Source organism: Phyllobates terribilis, unplaced genomic scaffold (genome assembly GCF_046119375.1).
Source record: "Phyllobates terribilis strain yellow unplaced genomic scaffold, ASM4611937v1 Scaffold_9__5_contigs__length_417890890, whole genome shotgun sequence".
NCBI classification, from domain to species: Eukaryota; Metazoa; Chordata; class Amphibia; order Anura; family Dendrobatidae; genus Phyllobates; species Phyllobates terribilis.
In genome coordinates this window covers 64,756,442-64,773,957 of record NW_027362769.1, presented here as the reverse complement: position 1 = coordinate 64,773,957, position 17,516 = coordinate 64,756,442, and the positions used below count along the sequence as shown (strand labels likewise).

Genomic DNA, 17,516 nt, shown 5'->3' with positions numbered 1-17,516 from the left:
AGCACAATTTTGGAACCAAAATTTTTTTTTGTTAGGGAGCTATAAGGGTTAAAAGTTGACCAGCGATTTCTCATTTTTCCAACAAAATTTACAAAAACATTTTTTTAGGGACCACATCATATTTGAAGTCACTTTGAGGGGTCTTTATGACAGAAAATACCCAAAAGTGACACCATTCTAAAAACTGCACCCCTCAAGGTGCTCAAAACCACATTCAAGAACTTTATTAACCCTTCAGGTGCTTCACAGGAATTTTTGGGAATGTGGAAGAAAAAAATTAACATTTAACTTTTTTCACAAAAATGTTACTTTAGACCCAATTTTTTTTATTTTCACAGGGGTAACATGAAAAAATGGACCCCAAATTTTTTTGTGCAATTTCTCTTGAGCGTGCTGATACCCCATATGTGAGGGAAAACCACTGTTTGGGCGCACGGCAGGGTTCGGAAGGGAAGGAGCGCCATTAGACTTTTTGAATGTAAAATTTGTCTGAATAATTAGCAGACGCTATGTTGCGTTTGGAGAGCTCCTGATGTGCCTAAACAGTGGAAACCCCCCACAAGTGACACCATTTTGGAAACTAGACCCCTTAGGGAACTTATCTAGATGTGTGGTGAGCACCTTGAACCCCAAGGTGCTTCACAGAAGTTTATAATATTGAGCTGTAAAAATAAAATTTTCACATTTTTCCCTCAAAAAATGTTTTTCATTCCCTAATTTTGTATTATCATAAGGGTAACAGGATAAATTGCACCATGAAATTTGTTGTGCGATTTCTCCTGAACACGCCGATACCCCATATGTGGAGGCAAATTACTGTTTGGGCACATGGCAGGGTTTGAAAGGGAAGGAGCGCCATTTGACTTTTTGAATGTAAAATTTGTTTGAATAATTAGCGGACGCCATGTCACATTTGGGAAGCCCCTAATGTGCCTAAACAGTGGAAACCCCCCACAAGTGCCACCATTTTAGAAACTAGACCCCTTAGGGAACTTATCTAGATGTGTGGTGAGCACCTTGCACCCCCAGCTGCTTCACAGAAGTTTATAATATTGAGCCGTAAAAATAAAATTTTCACATTTTTCCCATAAAAAATGTTTTTCATTCCCTAATTTTGCATTATCATAAGGGTAACAGGATAAATTGCACCATGAAATTTGTTGTACAATTTCTCCTGAGTACGCCGATACCCCATATGTGGGGAAAAACCACTGCTTTGGTGTACGGCAGGGTTCGGAAGAGAAAGAAGCGCTATGTTGGCTGGGATAGGCAGCAGACACCATGTCACATTTGAAGAGTCGCTGACATGCCAAAACAGCAGAAACCCCCACAAGTGACCCCATTTTGTAAACTACACCTCTCAAGGAATTCATCTAGGGAAGTAGTGAGCATTTTTTAATTTTTAAATTTATACCATTGGGCAGTGAAAAAAGCATAATTATATTTTTACCACAAAAAAATGTTTTACCCTCAGATTTTACATTTTCACACAGGGCAATGGGTAAAAATGGTGCCGAAATGTGTCACAATTTCTTCTAAAAGTGTCAATACCCCATATGTGGCTGTATCGTACCGCTCAGCCATACGGTGAGATTTGAGGGGGAAGGAGTGCTATTTGACAATTGGAGAACAAATTATTGTAGAATAGGCATTTGGATTTGGGACCACAAAATTTTCTGAATTTCTTTTGGGGGGCAAGGGCCATTTTGCTTTTCCAGAGCCTTTCTGCTACCAGTAACTTGGAAGTCCCTTATATTTTTAACAGATGATGGACCTGAGTGGGGACTAGCTTTTTTTGAGGACTGAGTTGAAGCTTTTATTGGGAACATTTTACATAACATTTATCCGGCGCTCTAGGCTGAGCACTTACATCGGGGTTTCCATCTAAATTTCCAAGTGATGTAATTCAGATGAAACCCCTGCAGGATCCATTCACTATAATGAGGCAGCCGAGTTACTCTGGACTCCGTCTGGCCTCTGTTTAATGGTGTCCTTTTTTTCAGAAGTGCACAAAACTGTGGCCAACCGCACTTTTATGCACGCCTAAAACAAATGACACCGTGGGATCCCAGGCTAGACGGCGTCCACAGTGGCCTATATCTGCCTCATTACAGGGAATCTTCCATCATGGGTTCTGGCTGAATCACGTATTTCAGAGATTTACACGGAAACTCTGGTGTAAGTGCTCAGCGCAGAGCGCAGGATAAATGTGAGCAGAGCCTTACTGCGATCTTTGGGAGACATAATAAACAAATCAGTAGCAGGTGAATAATATTTGTTTTATTTATTTTTTATGCCGTTCCTAGTGTGATATAACTGATTAGATTACTTTATTCTTCGGGTCGGTGCGATTACAGAGATACCAGATTTATATCGGGTTTTTATGACTGACAGCTGTCACACACTAAAATACGCTTTTTTTGCAAAATCTAGTTTTTGCATCACCATATTTTGAGAGCTATAATTTTTCCATATTTCGGCCGATAGAGTCATGTGACGGCTTGTTTTTTGCGGGACGAGTTGACATTTTTATTGGAACCATTTTTGGGTACGTGACATTTTTTGATCGCTTTCTATTCCGTTTTTTGGGAGGTAAAGTTAACAAAAACAAACACTTCAGTAATTGTTTTTTGAGTTTTTTTTTATGCCGTTCTGCGTGTGGTAAAAGTGATCAGGCAGCGTTATTCTTTGGGTCAGTACGTTTACAGCGATACTACACTTACTGTATTTTTTTATGTTTTGGCGCTTTTACACAATAAAACAATTTTATAGAAAAAAAAATATTTTTTTTGCATTGCTTTATTCTGAGCGCTATAACTTTTTTATTTTTCGGCTGATGGAGCTGTATGGCGGCTTTTTTTTGCGGAACAAGATGAAGTTTTCAGTGGTACCATTTTTATTTCTATTCTGCTTTTTGATCGCATTTTTTTCCACTTTTTGTTTGGCGATATGATGAAAAAGCATATTTTTTTGCTCCGTTTTTTATTTATTTTTATTACGGTGTGCACAGAAGGAGTTAATTAGTGTGACAGTTTTATAGCTCGGGTTGTTTCGGACGCGGCGATACCAAATATGTGTACTTTTTTTGGTTTTGTAAAAATATGCGGATTTATTGGTTTAATATTTTATTTATTTATTTTTATTTATTTTGTGATTTTTTTTTTTAATAGTTTAAAAACTTTTTTTTTACATTTTTACTTAGTCCCTGTATGGGACATTAATTTTTATTTTTCTGATCACTGATCTCATGTAATGTAATAGTCATATATTACATTACATGAGATCTTCACTGACTGTTTCAGTCAGTCTCCTGTCTGGCATCAGCTACATACAGGCTGAAGCCAGACAGGAAGGACACCATATATGGCAGAGCTGGAGGCGGTCATGTGACCTCCAGCTGCCATAGCAACCCCAGGTCCTCAAACGAAACGGAGGTCTTCGGAGGTAAGACGACCCCCTCTCTTCCTGCTGTCTCCTATATGCCGCGATCACTATAGATCGCAGCATATAGAAGACAGCAAAGGGTTAACATCATTGGACCTGATCTAATCAGGTCCCGATGATGTACCCTGTCAGAGCTAACGCTCTGCACCGGAATCGCAGTGCTTGCAGGACCCTGGGGGTCCTGAGCACTGCGAGACCACCCACCGTATATACGTGTGAGACGGTGTGTTTTTACTATCCGTGTGGTTTTCTGTTGGCCATCCATGTGCTGTGTGCTATCTGTATGCCGTCCGTGTGACATGGGCTGAAATAGAATGCATTCAAGAAATTACTGATCTTTATGTGTTTAACCGGTTCCCGACCGCCCACTGTAGATAAACGTCCGCGCTGCACAGAGCCCAGGCAGCGCGGACGTTTATCTACAGTGGGCGGTCGGGAACCGGTTAAACACATAAAGATCAGTAATTTCTTGAATGCATTCTATTTCAGCCCATGTCACACGGACGGCATACAGATAGCACACAGCACATGGATGGCCAACAGAAAACCACACGGATAGTAAAAACACACCGTCTCACACGTATATTTTTTAAGCGGACGTGTGAAGGTGGCTTAACAGTGTACTTTTTTGGTGAGCCTTCTGGTTCTGGTTCTGGAAGTAGCCCAAGTCCTGTCAAAGGTCGATGTCATTTGTGCGCGAGATCTAGTGACTGAAAAACCAAAACTATATGTGATAACTGCAAGAAATTGATGTGCAATGAAAACCCCTGCTTGCCACTTTTTAGCTTCGTGATGAAATAAAGGATAAGAAGTTTTTACAGGAATGGTGAGTGCCGCCTTCATTTTCTTATTTTCTACTGGATTGCATCTATTTTGAGTTGAGCACCACTCGCACCTGACTTGTAGGTATATGTTCACAACAACAGGTGGATCTTTCCTACTGTTAATGAGGTGGTGCAGGCATTCTTATGGCTTATAACCATAAGATGATATGTGATTATTGTGCTAAATAATTGCTTATTTTTTCATAATTCATGAGTTGATGTTTACATTTTTTTGATAACTAAACATGTTATATTATCATTTAGCTAAGATGTAGTACATTAAGTTCCCAATTAAAGTAAAGATTCTTCTTTAATAGATGTTTATTTTTTGATATGAAATCTGGGGTCCGATGGACCACATGCGACTAATAGTGTAAGTATTTTGGCACGACTAACTGAAGGTTAAACATAGATGCCTAAAAGGAGGGCGCCCATCTCTAAATGATGCTGCCAGTGATTCCCAATAAAACTCCACACCCTGCTATGTCGTTCATCTCAGCCTCTTGCTTGTCTGATTTAAAAATCAAATGATCAAATATGGAGGTATCGTCCCTTATCTGGTCTCTAAACCTGAACTATCCCAAGATGTATGGTATGAGATACTAAATGGGTTGTCCGGGACTTTTATATTGATGGCTTATCCTCAGGATAGGCCATAACTATGTTATTGATTGAGGTGCGACAACCAGCACCCCCACTGATCAGCTGCTACCGGTGCCAGCCAATTATGCTAAGTTGCGGAGGGGAACTGCACAGCTCCGACAGCGGCATAGTGGCCATGGCAGGGTCCTGCACATCCGCCTCCATATTGATTTGAATAGAAGAGCAGTGCCAGCCTTGGCCACTATACAGTTGATGGAGCAGTGCTGTGCAGCTGAGCACATCCAGCCTCTGGCACAGCTGATTGGTCGGGGTGTGACACCCAGGACCCCTGTCAATCAGATATTGATGACCTATCCTAAAGATAGTCCATCAGTATAAGAGTCCTAGACAACCCCTTTAAACAGACGAGAAAATAAATGCAAATGTCTGATCAAGGTTGAAGGTGGACACATCTGTGATCTCCTGCATAGTTCAGTGGTAATATGGTGAGTATGGGACCTTCTATTAGCCATCATGGAGAACAGACACAAATCAGGTGGCTCGGTTTTTTAAGGTAAAATTTAACCAAGAAACCACAGCAATTCAAAAATGTATACGCGTGTATACATACACACTGCTCAAAAAAATAAAGGGAACACTTAAACAACAAAATATAACTCCATGTAAATCAAACTTCGGTGAAATCAAACTGTCCACTTAGGAAGCAACACTGACTGACAACCAATTTCACATGCTGTTGTGCAAATGGAATAGACAATAGATGGAAATTATTGGCAATTATCAAGACACACTCAATAAAGGAGTGGTTCTGCAGGTGGGGACCACAGACCACATCTCAGTACCAATGCTTTCTGGCTGATGTTTTGGTCACTTTTGAATGTTGGTTGTGCTTTCACACTCGTGGTAGCATGAGACGGACTCTACAACCCACAGAAGTTGCTCAGGTAGTGCAGCTCATCCAGGATGGCACATCAATGCGATAAGGTTTGCTGTGGCAATAAGGTTTGCTGTGTATGTCAGCGTAGTGTCCAGAGGCTGGAGGCGCTACCAGGAGACAGGCCAGTACACCAGGAGATGTGGAGGAAGCCGTAGGAGGGCAACAAACCAGCAGCAGGACCGCTACCTCCGCCTTTGTGCAAGGAGGAACAGGAGGAGCAGTGCCAGAGCCCTGCAAAATGACCTCCAGCAGGCCACAAATGTGCATGTGTCTGCACAAATTGTTAGAAACCGACTCCATGAGGGTGGTATGAGGGCTCGACGTCCACAGATGGGGGTTGTGCTCACAGCCCAACACCGTGCAGGACGCTTTGCATTTGACACAGAACACCAGGATTGGCAACCTCATCAGGAGCATGCCCAGGCGTTGTAGGGAGGTCATACATAATACTGAGCCTCATTTTGACTTGTTTTAAGGACATTACATCAAAGTTGGATCAGCCCGTAGTGTGTTTTTCCACTTTAATTTTGGGGGTGACTCCAAATCCAGGCATCCATTGGTTAATAAATTTGATTTCCATTGATGATTTTTGTGTGATTTTGTTGTCAGCACATTCAAGTTTGTACAGAACAAAGTATTCAATGAGAATATTTCATTCATTCAGAGCTAGGATGTGTTATTTGAGTGTTCCCTTTATTTTTTTGAGCAGTGTATATATATATTATATATATATATATATATATATATATATATATATATATATATATATATATATATATATATATATATATTATTATGAAACAACAATTACATAACAAAAAATAAATTATTTAAAAAGCCTCACACTGTGAGCGGCATTTGGAATTGACCCACTACAAATTGCATTTTTGTTCCATCTATTCAGAATGGGCTCTATAAAAATGTGCTGCAAAGACTGGTTGTACTACATAGCTGCAGATATATGTATATAAATCTGGATATAGCATTATAGAGATACTATCTAAAATCTAACAGCTATATATAAAATATATAGTGCTTAGGCATGTGCCTAGAAACCCAAAAAACAAGTATATTTGTATATATGAAACAGTTTAACATACCTTAGAAAGAGCTGCCAGGGCACGAGTGCAGAGTAGGTCAGATGTTCCTCCACCCCAACGCACGTTTTGTATGTTAATTCCATACATATATCTGCAGCTATGTAGTGCAAACAGTCTTTGCAGCACATTTTTATACAGATCATTCTGAATAGATGGACTAAAAATGCAATTTGTTGTGGATAGCATAAATTTTTGCTATGTTATTTAATTGTTGTTTCATTAATAAAGAATATATATATTTTAGGATTGCTATGGTTGCTTAGATCAATTGGCTCAAAGTTACGGTAAGCTAGATTTAACCGTTTATGCTTATATACACAGCAAACCTAGTGCGTTATCTAAGAACATTTTATGCTGATTAATATCATGGCTATAAAGAGCATCTCTGTCACTCTGGAGGACACAACAATGTTTGGTCATCACGTGGACAGCACACTGTGTCACTTTATTTTTATTGTGGTGCTGATAGATGATTGAACATAGACACCGTGTTCCCCATATACTACAGATGATCAAAGAGGTTCCCAGCAGCAGGACGACATCTGTGATTTTCTGGTTATTATGTCATCATTTTAATAAAAAGTTTTTCCAAAGTCTTTAGGGTAGGTTCAGTTGTTAGGCATTTGGTGTGGATTTTGTGTGTAGAGTTCCAAACTGTAATCCACAAAGTTTCTGCATCTAAAATCAAGGCTTGCTTTCCCCCCTTATTAATGCATTTGTATGTAACCTTTATTTGCAGAAACACACCAAAACAAAAATCAACAAAACAATGGCAAGCAGATTTAGAGGTCTCCATTGAAATGAATGGATCAAATACAAACCAAAAAGATGCATTTCTGAAAGAAAAAAACAAAGCAAAAAAAAACACCAAGTCAAATTGCACATGTATTCTGTGCCAAATAAAACCCACAACACGTGGATGAGATTAGGCTAAAATCTATACTAGGTAGTTCCAAACAAATAAATGGGTGGAGGCGCTGGTAGGTAAGCCTGTTTGTACCTGCTGCAAGGAAAGACAACCAACCACAAGTTGTCCGATTTGGATAAATCCAATATATGAAGAATGAATATAAAATGGTACTTGCGCTGGTAACGTTAGGCTTAGAGATAAGAATAAAGAGATTTTTTTTAAAAGGATTAAAAATCCTTTAAAAAAACCTCTTTATTCTTATCTCTAAGCCTAACGTTACCTGCGCAAGCACCATTTTATAAAATCTATACTAAATACGCAATGTGAGAATTGAGGCTTAAAGATGCCCTCTAACTCAAAGGGGTTTTCCCACATCACCTTATCCAATGAATAGGTTTAGAAATGTCCGTTCATTTGGGAACACATGGCTGGGCCTCCCACCCACAAAAAGGATCCTGAATGAAGCGGAGGTTGAGCATAAGCTGATGGGGCTGATGAAAAGAGTTGAGCACTGGATTTCGTCTCGGTCAGCCCCATGGACATACAACGGAGGGGCAAAGGACATGTTTGACAGCTGCCCCATTCAAAGTCTCCTGCCTGTGCTCGTGCAGTGGAGGCTCGGTACCCCTCTTCTTGTAATCCAGGGGGTCTCCAGTGACCAGAAATTTACCACCTATCCTGTAGATAAGGTGATAAATGTCCATTGCTGGAAACCCACCAACATGGAAGTCCCTATCATGTAGTTAGTCATGCTCAGGCACACATTAGACAGAAGAGCTCACAATTACTGCCGCTGTGGTAAACACTCTCCTCTTCATTGTAGTGATGCACAGTTTCATTGGAAATCCCTGTGTCCTCTAAGTGCTTGTGGTTACAGTCAGCTCATGCACGCCTCACATAATTGCTAAAATAAGACTGTCCCCTCCTCCATGACACACATGCAGGGCGTCCGTAACATCTCCACAATTACAGCTCCCACCAGTGTCTCAGGGCAAAGCACGCTCATGATTAGCATTTGTCTATGGTCACGTGATCCTCACATCCCTTTAGTGCTGCTTGTCTATTCCGAGCTGCGAATATCTGGGTGTAAGAAGGAGATGTGATATCTTATGTAGGTCAGTGGATGTCATGTACCAGGACTGGATAAAATACCGTAATCTTCTAGTGGTCTAGTAATAACAGAAAGAGAAAACATTAAGAACAGCACATTGGCACTGGCGATTTACCCACTCTTGGTACATAGAGGTGCTTATCACAAAATTAGAATATCATCAAAAAGTTAATTTATTTCAGTTCATCAATACAAAAAGTGAAACTCCTATATTATATAGAGTCATTACAAACAGAGTGATCTATTTCAAGTGTTTATTTCTGTTAATGTTGATGATTATGGCTTACAGCCAATGAAAACACAAAAGTCATTATCTCAGTAAATTAGAATACGTTATAACAGCTTGAAAAATGATTTTAAAATGTGAAATGTTGTCCTACTGAAATGTATGTTCAGTAAATTCACTCAATACTTGGTTGGGCTCCTTTTGCATCAATTACTGCATCAATGCGGCGTGGCATGGAGGCGATCAGCCTGTGGCACTGCTGAGGTGTTATGGAAGCCCAGGTTGCTTTGATACCAGCCTTCAGCTCGTCTGCATTGTTGGGTCTGGTGTCTCATCTTCCTCTTGACAATACCCCATAGATTCTCTATGGGGTTAAGGTCAGGCGAGTTTGCTGGCCAATCAAGCACCAGGTATTGGTACTTTTGGCAGTGTGGACAGGTGCCAAGTCCTGATGGAGAATGAAATTTCCATCTCCAAAAACCTTGTCACCAGAGGGAAGCATGAAGTGCTCTAAAATTTCCTGGTAGACGGCTGCGCTGACTTTGGTCTTGATAAAACACAGTGGACCTACACTAGCAGATGACATGGCTCCCCAGACCATCACTGATTGTGGAAACTTCACACTAGTCCTCAAGCAGCTTGGATTGTGGCCTCTCCACTCTTCCTCCAGACTCTGGGACCTTGATTTCCAAATGAAAATTGGAATTCTGGGACCTTGTGGAGTGTATCAATGACTGCCTTCTGGACATCTGTCAAGTCAGCAGTCTTCCCCATGATTGTGGAGCATACTGAAACAGACTAAGGGACCTTTTTAAAACGCTTAAGAAGCCTTTGCAGGTGTTTTTTGTTAATTATTCAAATTTACTGAGATAATGACTTTTGTGTTTTCATTGGCTGTAAGCCATAATCATCAGCATTAACAGAAATAAACACTTGAAATAGATCACTCTATTTGTAATGACTCTATATAATATATGAGTTTCACTTTTTGTATTGAAGAACTGAAATAAATAAACTTTTTGATGATATTCTAATTTAGTGAGATGCACCGTTACTTATAAGACAGGGCAGTAATGCATTTTACCACAGGTACGCTTTAATGGTTGAATTCTTGATAAGAAAAAGGCTAAAATAGGAAATATAGAGTACATCTTACATAACGGCTTCACCTTCCAGGATAACACTGGTCTCTGCCTTTGGTTTGCATTAGATGGTAATAAGTAGCGGTCTTCGCCTTTACCCCTCGCCAGCTGGTGTTCTATAGTTGACTTGAAAAACCTAAAACTCTAGGTTTTTATGGAGTTTTCAAGAAAATTCATCACCTAATTTCTGTAATTATAGGTTAAAGTGGTTATCTGGCAACACTCACTTCCACATCGGAGGTGAGCGACACCGATGTGGTTACAAACCTATATTCCTGCCGAGGCGCATGCACGATCAGCTGGTATCGTGCGGGTGTCCTGTTTATTAGAAAAGGAATGTGTGAGATAACTGTAGATCGTCCATGCGTCTAGGCAGGTGTGTGAGGCCGCAACATCATCGCTCACCCTCGATGTGGAACTGAGGAACACTAGATAACCCCTTCAAGGCGAACCCATTTTACCTCTTCTGCGCCCCAACGTAGTAGTACCTCAGAGTGCTGACATGATGTACGGGGATAGAAGCGGTGCGGTCATCGCAGGAGCCTGGTGAGGAGAATTCCAATCTCGGCTGCTTAACCCCTTATAAGCAGTGGAGAATAGTGACCAAGGCATTGAGGTGGTTAAATAGGGGCACTGATGATTTGATATACACCGAGTATACATATATAATTGCCTTAGAAGTCTCAATCCATAAAATAAACTTGACACTTTTTTATGCCTCACAATGTACAGTTGCAAGTTCACAATGATCAAACCACAGGGTGGGATGTAACTCGTAGGGTCTTTGGGCCCTGTCCTCTTGCCTGCTACAAAATATCATTTATTCTTTTCTTCCAGATTGAAAAATAAGGGGGAAAAAAAGCATCTCAATGGATACTAATCTCAGTTCAGGAAAGATTCTAAGGCCACGGCCCCACTATCAGTATTTGGTCAGTATTCGATCAGTATTTTTTCTCAGAAGTGGGAGCCAAAACCAGGTGAGGAAAAATCAGAGAAAAGGTATAATAGAAACAAGTCACCAATTCTGCATTTATCACCCACTCCTGGTTTTGGCTCCCATTCCTCAGAAAAAATACTGACCGAATACTGACCAAGTACTGAAAGCGGGGCCGTGGCCTTAGTCTTCTTATAGTGTCTTGACTTGAGCAGGCAAATGGCAGACAGAGACAAAAAAGAGCAGCAAATAAAATGTGAACTTATCCGTGATTCAGATTTTTCTCAGAATCGTGAATTTGATATTTGCCCTGATGGCAGCGTCTTACTGTTGGTGAAGCGAGGAGCCTCTGAGGTCCTTGATAGCAGAGCAGCTCTAGCTTCAGTGGGAGTCTCAGTGAGAAGAAGGAATTGCCTTGCCCAACTTCTGCACTTAACTAGAAATTAGTCACCTAAGAAGAGGGGGTGTATGAGATAAGGACTAGGAGGAGGCTTGGTGAGGTGGGGCTGTGCTGTATAGATGGAAGCAGCGATGTTTCCTTCAACCACATAACTGCCGGATCAAAGCTTGAATGCAGACTGCAGTTTGTTTGTAGGGAGAGCAGCTAATTAGTAGCATCTCGTGGAAACATCAGCTATCAGCGTGAGCTGCCAGGAGAAGAGACCCTTTGGCTGATGAATACTGGGTCCAACAGTGCAGTGCCCCCTCACCTTCAAATATCACATTCTGTGTGCACCCCCCTCCATCCTTCAGTATTATGCTTCCCAAAATGCTCTTCTACTTTTTGTGTGCTCCATGTAGGCTGGTGCCTGCTCAGCACAGTTAACCCTTCTCATTTGCAGCAAGCTTGTGTGTTAGCTTTTTGTGCTGTGCATCCTACAGCAGAGGTAACCCCCCTCATATATGCTCCCTTCTGTGATAAATATCACCTCCACTCCATGCCCTCCATGGACTGAAATGAAGATTTCCTACCCCTTTGTCTGTCACCTCCTCCCCACATGTGGAACAGTGATGAGCCAGCAATTCATTTTTCCAAAGCCCTCAGTTTTCCACTGCTTAAAGGGGTTTTCTGATTTCACAAAACTCCTGTTCCCCAACTAATTTATTTATAAAAAAAAAAAAAAAAAAGTTCTTTAGGGCTCATTCAGACGTTAATTTTATTTATTTTTTTTACATAGGAGTTCTATCAATGTTTTTCCCGGACAGCACTCATACCTAGTATTGTTCATGGGATGTTCACATGTCCGATTTTTATTTTTTGCAGACCGAGTGGTTTGTGCAAAATTGCGGAGACATGTCAAATAATGAACCAGGTGTCAGATCAAACTTGGTCTATGGGTCTGTGAAAAATTGGACAACATTCAGATGCCATCAGCTGCTAGATAAGAAAAATAAAAAGTTTCTCTACCTTTTCCTATTGGAGAAAAATTGATGAAACTTGGATCAAAATCATAAGAAACAAGAATGATTTTCCCCGGACCTTCAGGAGGGGAATACATGGCATTATCTGGTGCCGTGTGTTCCCCTGGTACTGAAGGGGTTAAATGGCGGGAAGATGTTTTCCCGCTGTTTTCCTCAGGTCACGTCCACAAGGTGAGGGGGTTAAATGATTGGTGAGCGGGTCCGGCCACTCAGGGGTCAGTAGTAGGGTACACAGTTGTTTCTACCCTGGTGACTGCCCCTGATTGGTCCGGGCTGTGGTTACTGGGGGAAGAGCGGGGTGATATAAGTGCGCAGCGCCGGAGGTGTGTGTCTGTTCTCCGGCGCTGTCATATCTGGGAGCTGCCCCACCCTCCCTATCCTTTAAACATTTAGTCAAGTCAATGCCGGGGGTTAGTCGTCCAGGGATCTGGGTGGACAGGTAATTTGGTTAACGGGCTTGAGCCTTATGGTTAAGCTGCGGATTGGTAAAAGGTTTGAAATGTTTTAATAAAGTTGAAATATTTATTTGTTTACACTTAAATGTTATGTATTTTAAATATTTAAATAAAGGCAGTGGCCAATTGTTTTTCCCATCTAGTCAATGTGTTGAGTAGTTGTCTTTGCGCTGTTTAGATAATGTTAGGGTAATGTATAATGCCACTGATTTTCTCGTCCATAGAAAAAAAAAAAAAAAGGTAGATCTGAAGGAGCTCTTACTCTCCCTTCCTGGGTTCTTCACTGAACCTCCTCCTCTGCTCCCGATGTCTGGTGGGCTTGTGCCAACAACTGTAAAATTCGGATGAGTGCTATCCTCATTATGCCACTCATTCCCATGTTATTTTATGGGGCCATGCACATGTCCAATGAAAGGACCGTATAAAAAAAGAAAAAGGATGACAACAGCTGGATGACATCGAGCGCAGACAGACTGAATGGAGGATTTTTATTTTTTATTATTACCATTCGAGAAAATTGGTTCACACTCCGATCAGAATGTGATTAACATAATCCGATAGTCTCCCGAGATCTCAACCTGCACATGCGCTGCCTCCGGTGGCCATTTTCCCGAAGGCAATTGCAGAGAAATCAATGAGAAGGAGGACTCCACTTAAGAGAGCCAATGGCCTGCAGCCTCGGGACACCCCCTCCTCCCAGCCTGGGGTCCGCAGCATCGCCCCATGCCTGCCACAGCCACTGACCTCCTGAAGCAACAACCCTGCCTCCTGTAACCCCGCTCCACCGCCGCCGACACCCCCAGTAAGCTACGTTCGGATTATAAGACGCACCCCCATTTTCCTCACAAATTTGGGGGCAAAAGAAGTGTGTCTGAAAAATATGATATGTTACTATGGGGCTTATTGTATCATGTATTCTTAGCAGTAGCAGTGAATCAAAATATAATTTGCTGCTATTTCTAAAGAGATAAAATCAGTGTTGTGCTATGTTCACATGCAGTGTTTTTTTATGCAAATTAAAAGCTGCTTTTTCCAGCACGAGCCAAAGCTCTGAGATTTCAGAAACCTCATGCACGCGCTTGGTTTTTATTCCTGACTGAAGTTCAGACTGCAGCAGCTTTTTAATCTGCAGCGGGAGTTCTTTCACCATAGAAAGCAAACCAGAAAGTGCAAAAAACCACCTCGCTTTTGTTGCATTTTTTGTGAATAAAACTAACTTCATTTAACAAGTACTGTAGACAAAATACACATGTAATCAGCACCCCAAAAATGCTGCAAAAGAACCCTGCAAAACACTGCTTGTGAACATGGCCTTATGCAGAATTATGATCAATCGATTGGTTCAGTCCTCCTCAACATCCCAGTTTTTTATGTGACCCCTTGGAAAAATTAATTGCCCACCCCTCTTGAGCATATTATTGTAGCCTTTGGTTTGTGCAGTCGTGGGTACAATATCCTCAATATTGAAATTCCAGCACCAGGAAGGAAAAGTCCTGAGATTCCGGAAAATACCCGGATGGATAGTCATAATTATATGCAAATGATCTAAAAATGGAAACAAAAATATCAAAACATCTTGATTCATTCAGTATGAGCACCACATGCAGCAATCCCCGCACTTTCACACCTTGGCTGCTATTTATGAGGTGATTAAACCCCTTCACAACTTTGGACGTATAGGTACGTCCAAGGTCATGTCCCTGCATTTAATGCGGGCTCTGGCACTGAGCCTACATCTTTCCCAGCACATGACACGTGCGGTTAACAGCCGCGGGACGATTCGAGATTCACCCATGGCTGTTAACAAGTTAAACGCCGCTGACAATCTCAAAATAAACGCCAAAATTACAGTTTTTTTCAGTCGCCACAACATTGCAATAACAAGCAATCAAAACATCGTATCTACCCCAAAATGGTATCAATATAAACGTCAGATTGGCGCAAAAAAACTAAGCCCTCACCAGGGCCCAGATCCCGAAAAATACGGGTCTTGGAAAATGGCAACTTTTTTTTTTAATCTTATAAAGTTTGGATTTTTTTTTTCACAACTTAAATAAAAAAAGAACCTATACATGTTTGGTACCTACGAACCCGTAATGACCTGGAGAATAATAATAGCAGGTCAGTTTTAGCATATAGTGAACATGATAAATAAAAAATCCAAAAAACAATTGTGGAATTGCACTTTTTGTTTGCAATTTCATGGCATTTGGATTTTTTTTCACGGTTTCCAGTACATGATATGGTAAAACCAATGGGGTCATTCAAAAGTACAACTTGTCCTGCAAAAAACCAAGCCTTCACAAGGCTATATTGACGGAATAAATAAAATGGTTATGGCTTTGGGAAGGAGGGGAGCAAAAAACGAAAATGAAAAAAAAATCGCAAGGTCGTGAAGGAGTTAATGGTTGTCAATGCTCTGCAAAGCTGAATGCACTTGGGCAAATTATCAAGATCCGCTGCTGGCAGCTCTCTTTATAATTGTCGACCAATGATGTCCCAGATGAGCCCGATGAGAGATAGGCCCAGAGACGCTGCAGCCATGGTAGCACCTTTAGGACACCTTCTTGGTGTTGCAGTTTTAATGTTGAGAAGAGTACATGTTTATGCAGTGGCAGGCAGGGGGTTAGGGTCTGGGTGCAGGATGCTTATTGTGGTGCCCACCCTAGTTTAGATTATGTGTTTCTAACGTATTGAGCGTTTTTGTGGCGCAATAATATAGTATTCTCTGTGCTGCGTTTTTCTCGGCCCTATGTGAAGTTTTACTGTGTTACGTTATCTGGTTTCTTATGGGAACCCCGTGTCTTATAAACTTTTCTCTTTTTTTGCTCAGACACAAAAATAATAGAGAACTTAAACCAGACAAAAAGATAATAAAAAAAAATCTGACTGCCATAAAGACTTACTGGTGGTTTTCGCCTGTGGGTGTCGCTAGCACAGTCTGAACAGGATGGCTGGACCATATAATACAAGAACTTTTTACCATTTACCTTTCGTGTCTCCCCTATTCCTCATAGATTGTAGTCTTGCGAGCAGAACGGCCCTCACTCCTCTTGGTATCTGCTGAATTATGTGTTATTCTGTAATATCTTTATTATCTGTACAAGTCCCCTCTAACATGTAAAGTGCTGCGGAATATGTTGGCGCTATAGAAATAAAAATTATTATGATTTACAAATATTTAGGCAACTGAATACTGAGACATTAGACGGGAACGTTATTCATTATTCTTTCTTTCCGGTCAGTGATTCATCAGAATTCTTCAGTCAGCCTCTCCATACTTAGAAATGGCTGATAACAGAGAACAATAAATTGCGTAATATTGCACAGAAGACAAATATTGAGACTTTATAATGAGCCTGGAGTTTCCGGCTGGTGACTATATACCACAGACAGCTGCTCACGCCTTACAATGACTCATATTACTCAGTCTCTTACATTGTATTGGAATCTACCTAATGCGTAAAGTAAACCTCACCCTGGTTAGAAGAGGAGGTCCCAGGCACCTTATATTCTGCATGTTACTCACCAGAAGCAGCACCCAACTTCTTTTCCTGCTGAACATGTAGGAAGTGAAGCACTGCGCATGAGCACAGATCAGCAACAGAGAATGTCAGCGCCACCTGGTGGCAGAAACAGAGTATGATTTAAAGATCTATCCGTTCAGTTATGTCTATATGGTGAATGGATGGAATTTCCACATATAACATAAACACGAAAAGTGATATAAATGATCCATGAGCGGTAAAAGTTGGGCTAAGCTTAAGATAAACAGGCACAGTCAAATGCTTTTATACAATCAAGACAATTTTCCAAAAAGTAAGTTCTCAGTTCAGAAGTTCACAGTAAACAATCCATAAGTGATCAAAAATGTTTTTTTTTTTAAGGTATGAAAGAATCAGACGTGGATACAACATACTGTCCCCCATAATACTTAATTGTAATCTAAATAAAGATTTTTTTTTTAAAAAAAGAATAATAATAAATAAAGTAATAATAATAATTAATAATAACAATAAAAGCTTCAGTGCAATTGCTGAGCACTTAACACTTTAGCAGACACGACTCCATACTTCTCATAGAGGCGATGCTGGGTATTGGGGTTCGCCCACACTGGTGTCGATTCTCTCACGCGACAGAATCCGGCTGATTATGCTAATGACTCAAACTCAATGATCCAATTCTCTCACATGAGCAAATCCCAGCACAGGGGTGGAGAAGATGGAGAACTTAATTTCTCCATCATCTCCATTGTCTCTGTTGAGCGTACATTGGCCTGCACTGGGAAGACATCTGAGTGCAGTCTGATGTTTCACATGCACCCATAGACTTGTATGGGTGCATGTGATCCGAATATCAGAGCCACTCACAGCATGCTGCGATTGTTCTCTGATGCCGAATCCACATG

General features: G+C 40.9%; 1 protein-coding gene across 5 annotated transcripts in view; it reads right to left on the bottom strand.

Moving 5' to 3' along the window:
- The window catches only part of ADPRH (ADP-ribosylarginine hydrolase), a 32,615-nt gene extending 15,860 nt beyond the window's left edge, over window positions 1–16,755 (bottom strand). The window contains exon 1 of one of the 5 annotated variants that reach the window (XM_073646540.1): window positions 16,638–16,755. In XM_073646540.1, coding sequence (XP_073502641.1) covers window positions 16,638–16,673 — 36 coding nt within the window. In that variant the 5' untranslated portion in view covers window positions 16,674–16,755. Of the gene's footprint in view, window positions 1–8,600; window positions 8,725–11,559; window positions 11,687–16,546 lie in introns of those variants that run through there. The other 4 variants (XM_073646542.1, XM_073646539.1, XM_073646541.1 and 1 more) reach the window with 4 other exon arrangements.
- Between the last annotated feature and the right edge of the window lie 761 nt (window positions 16,756–17,516).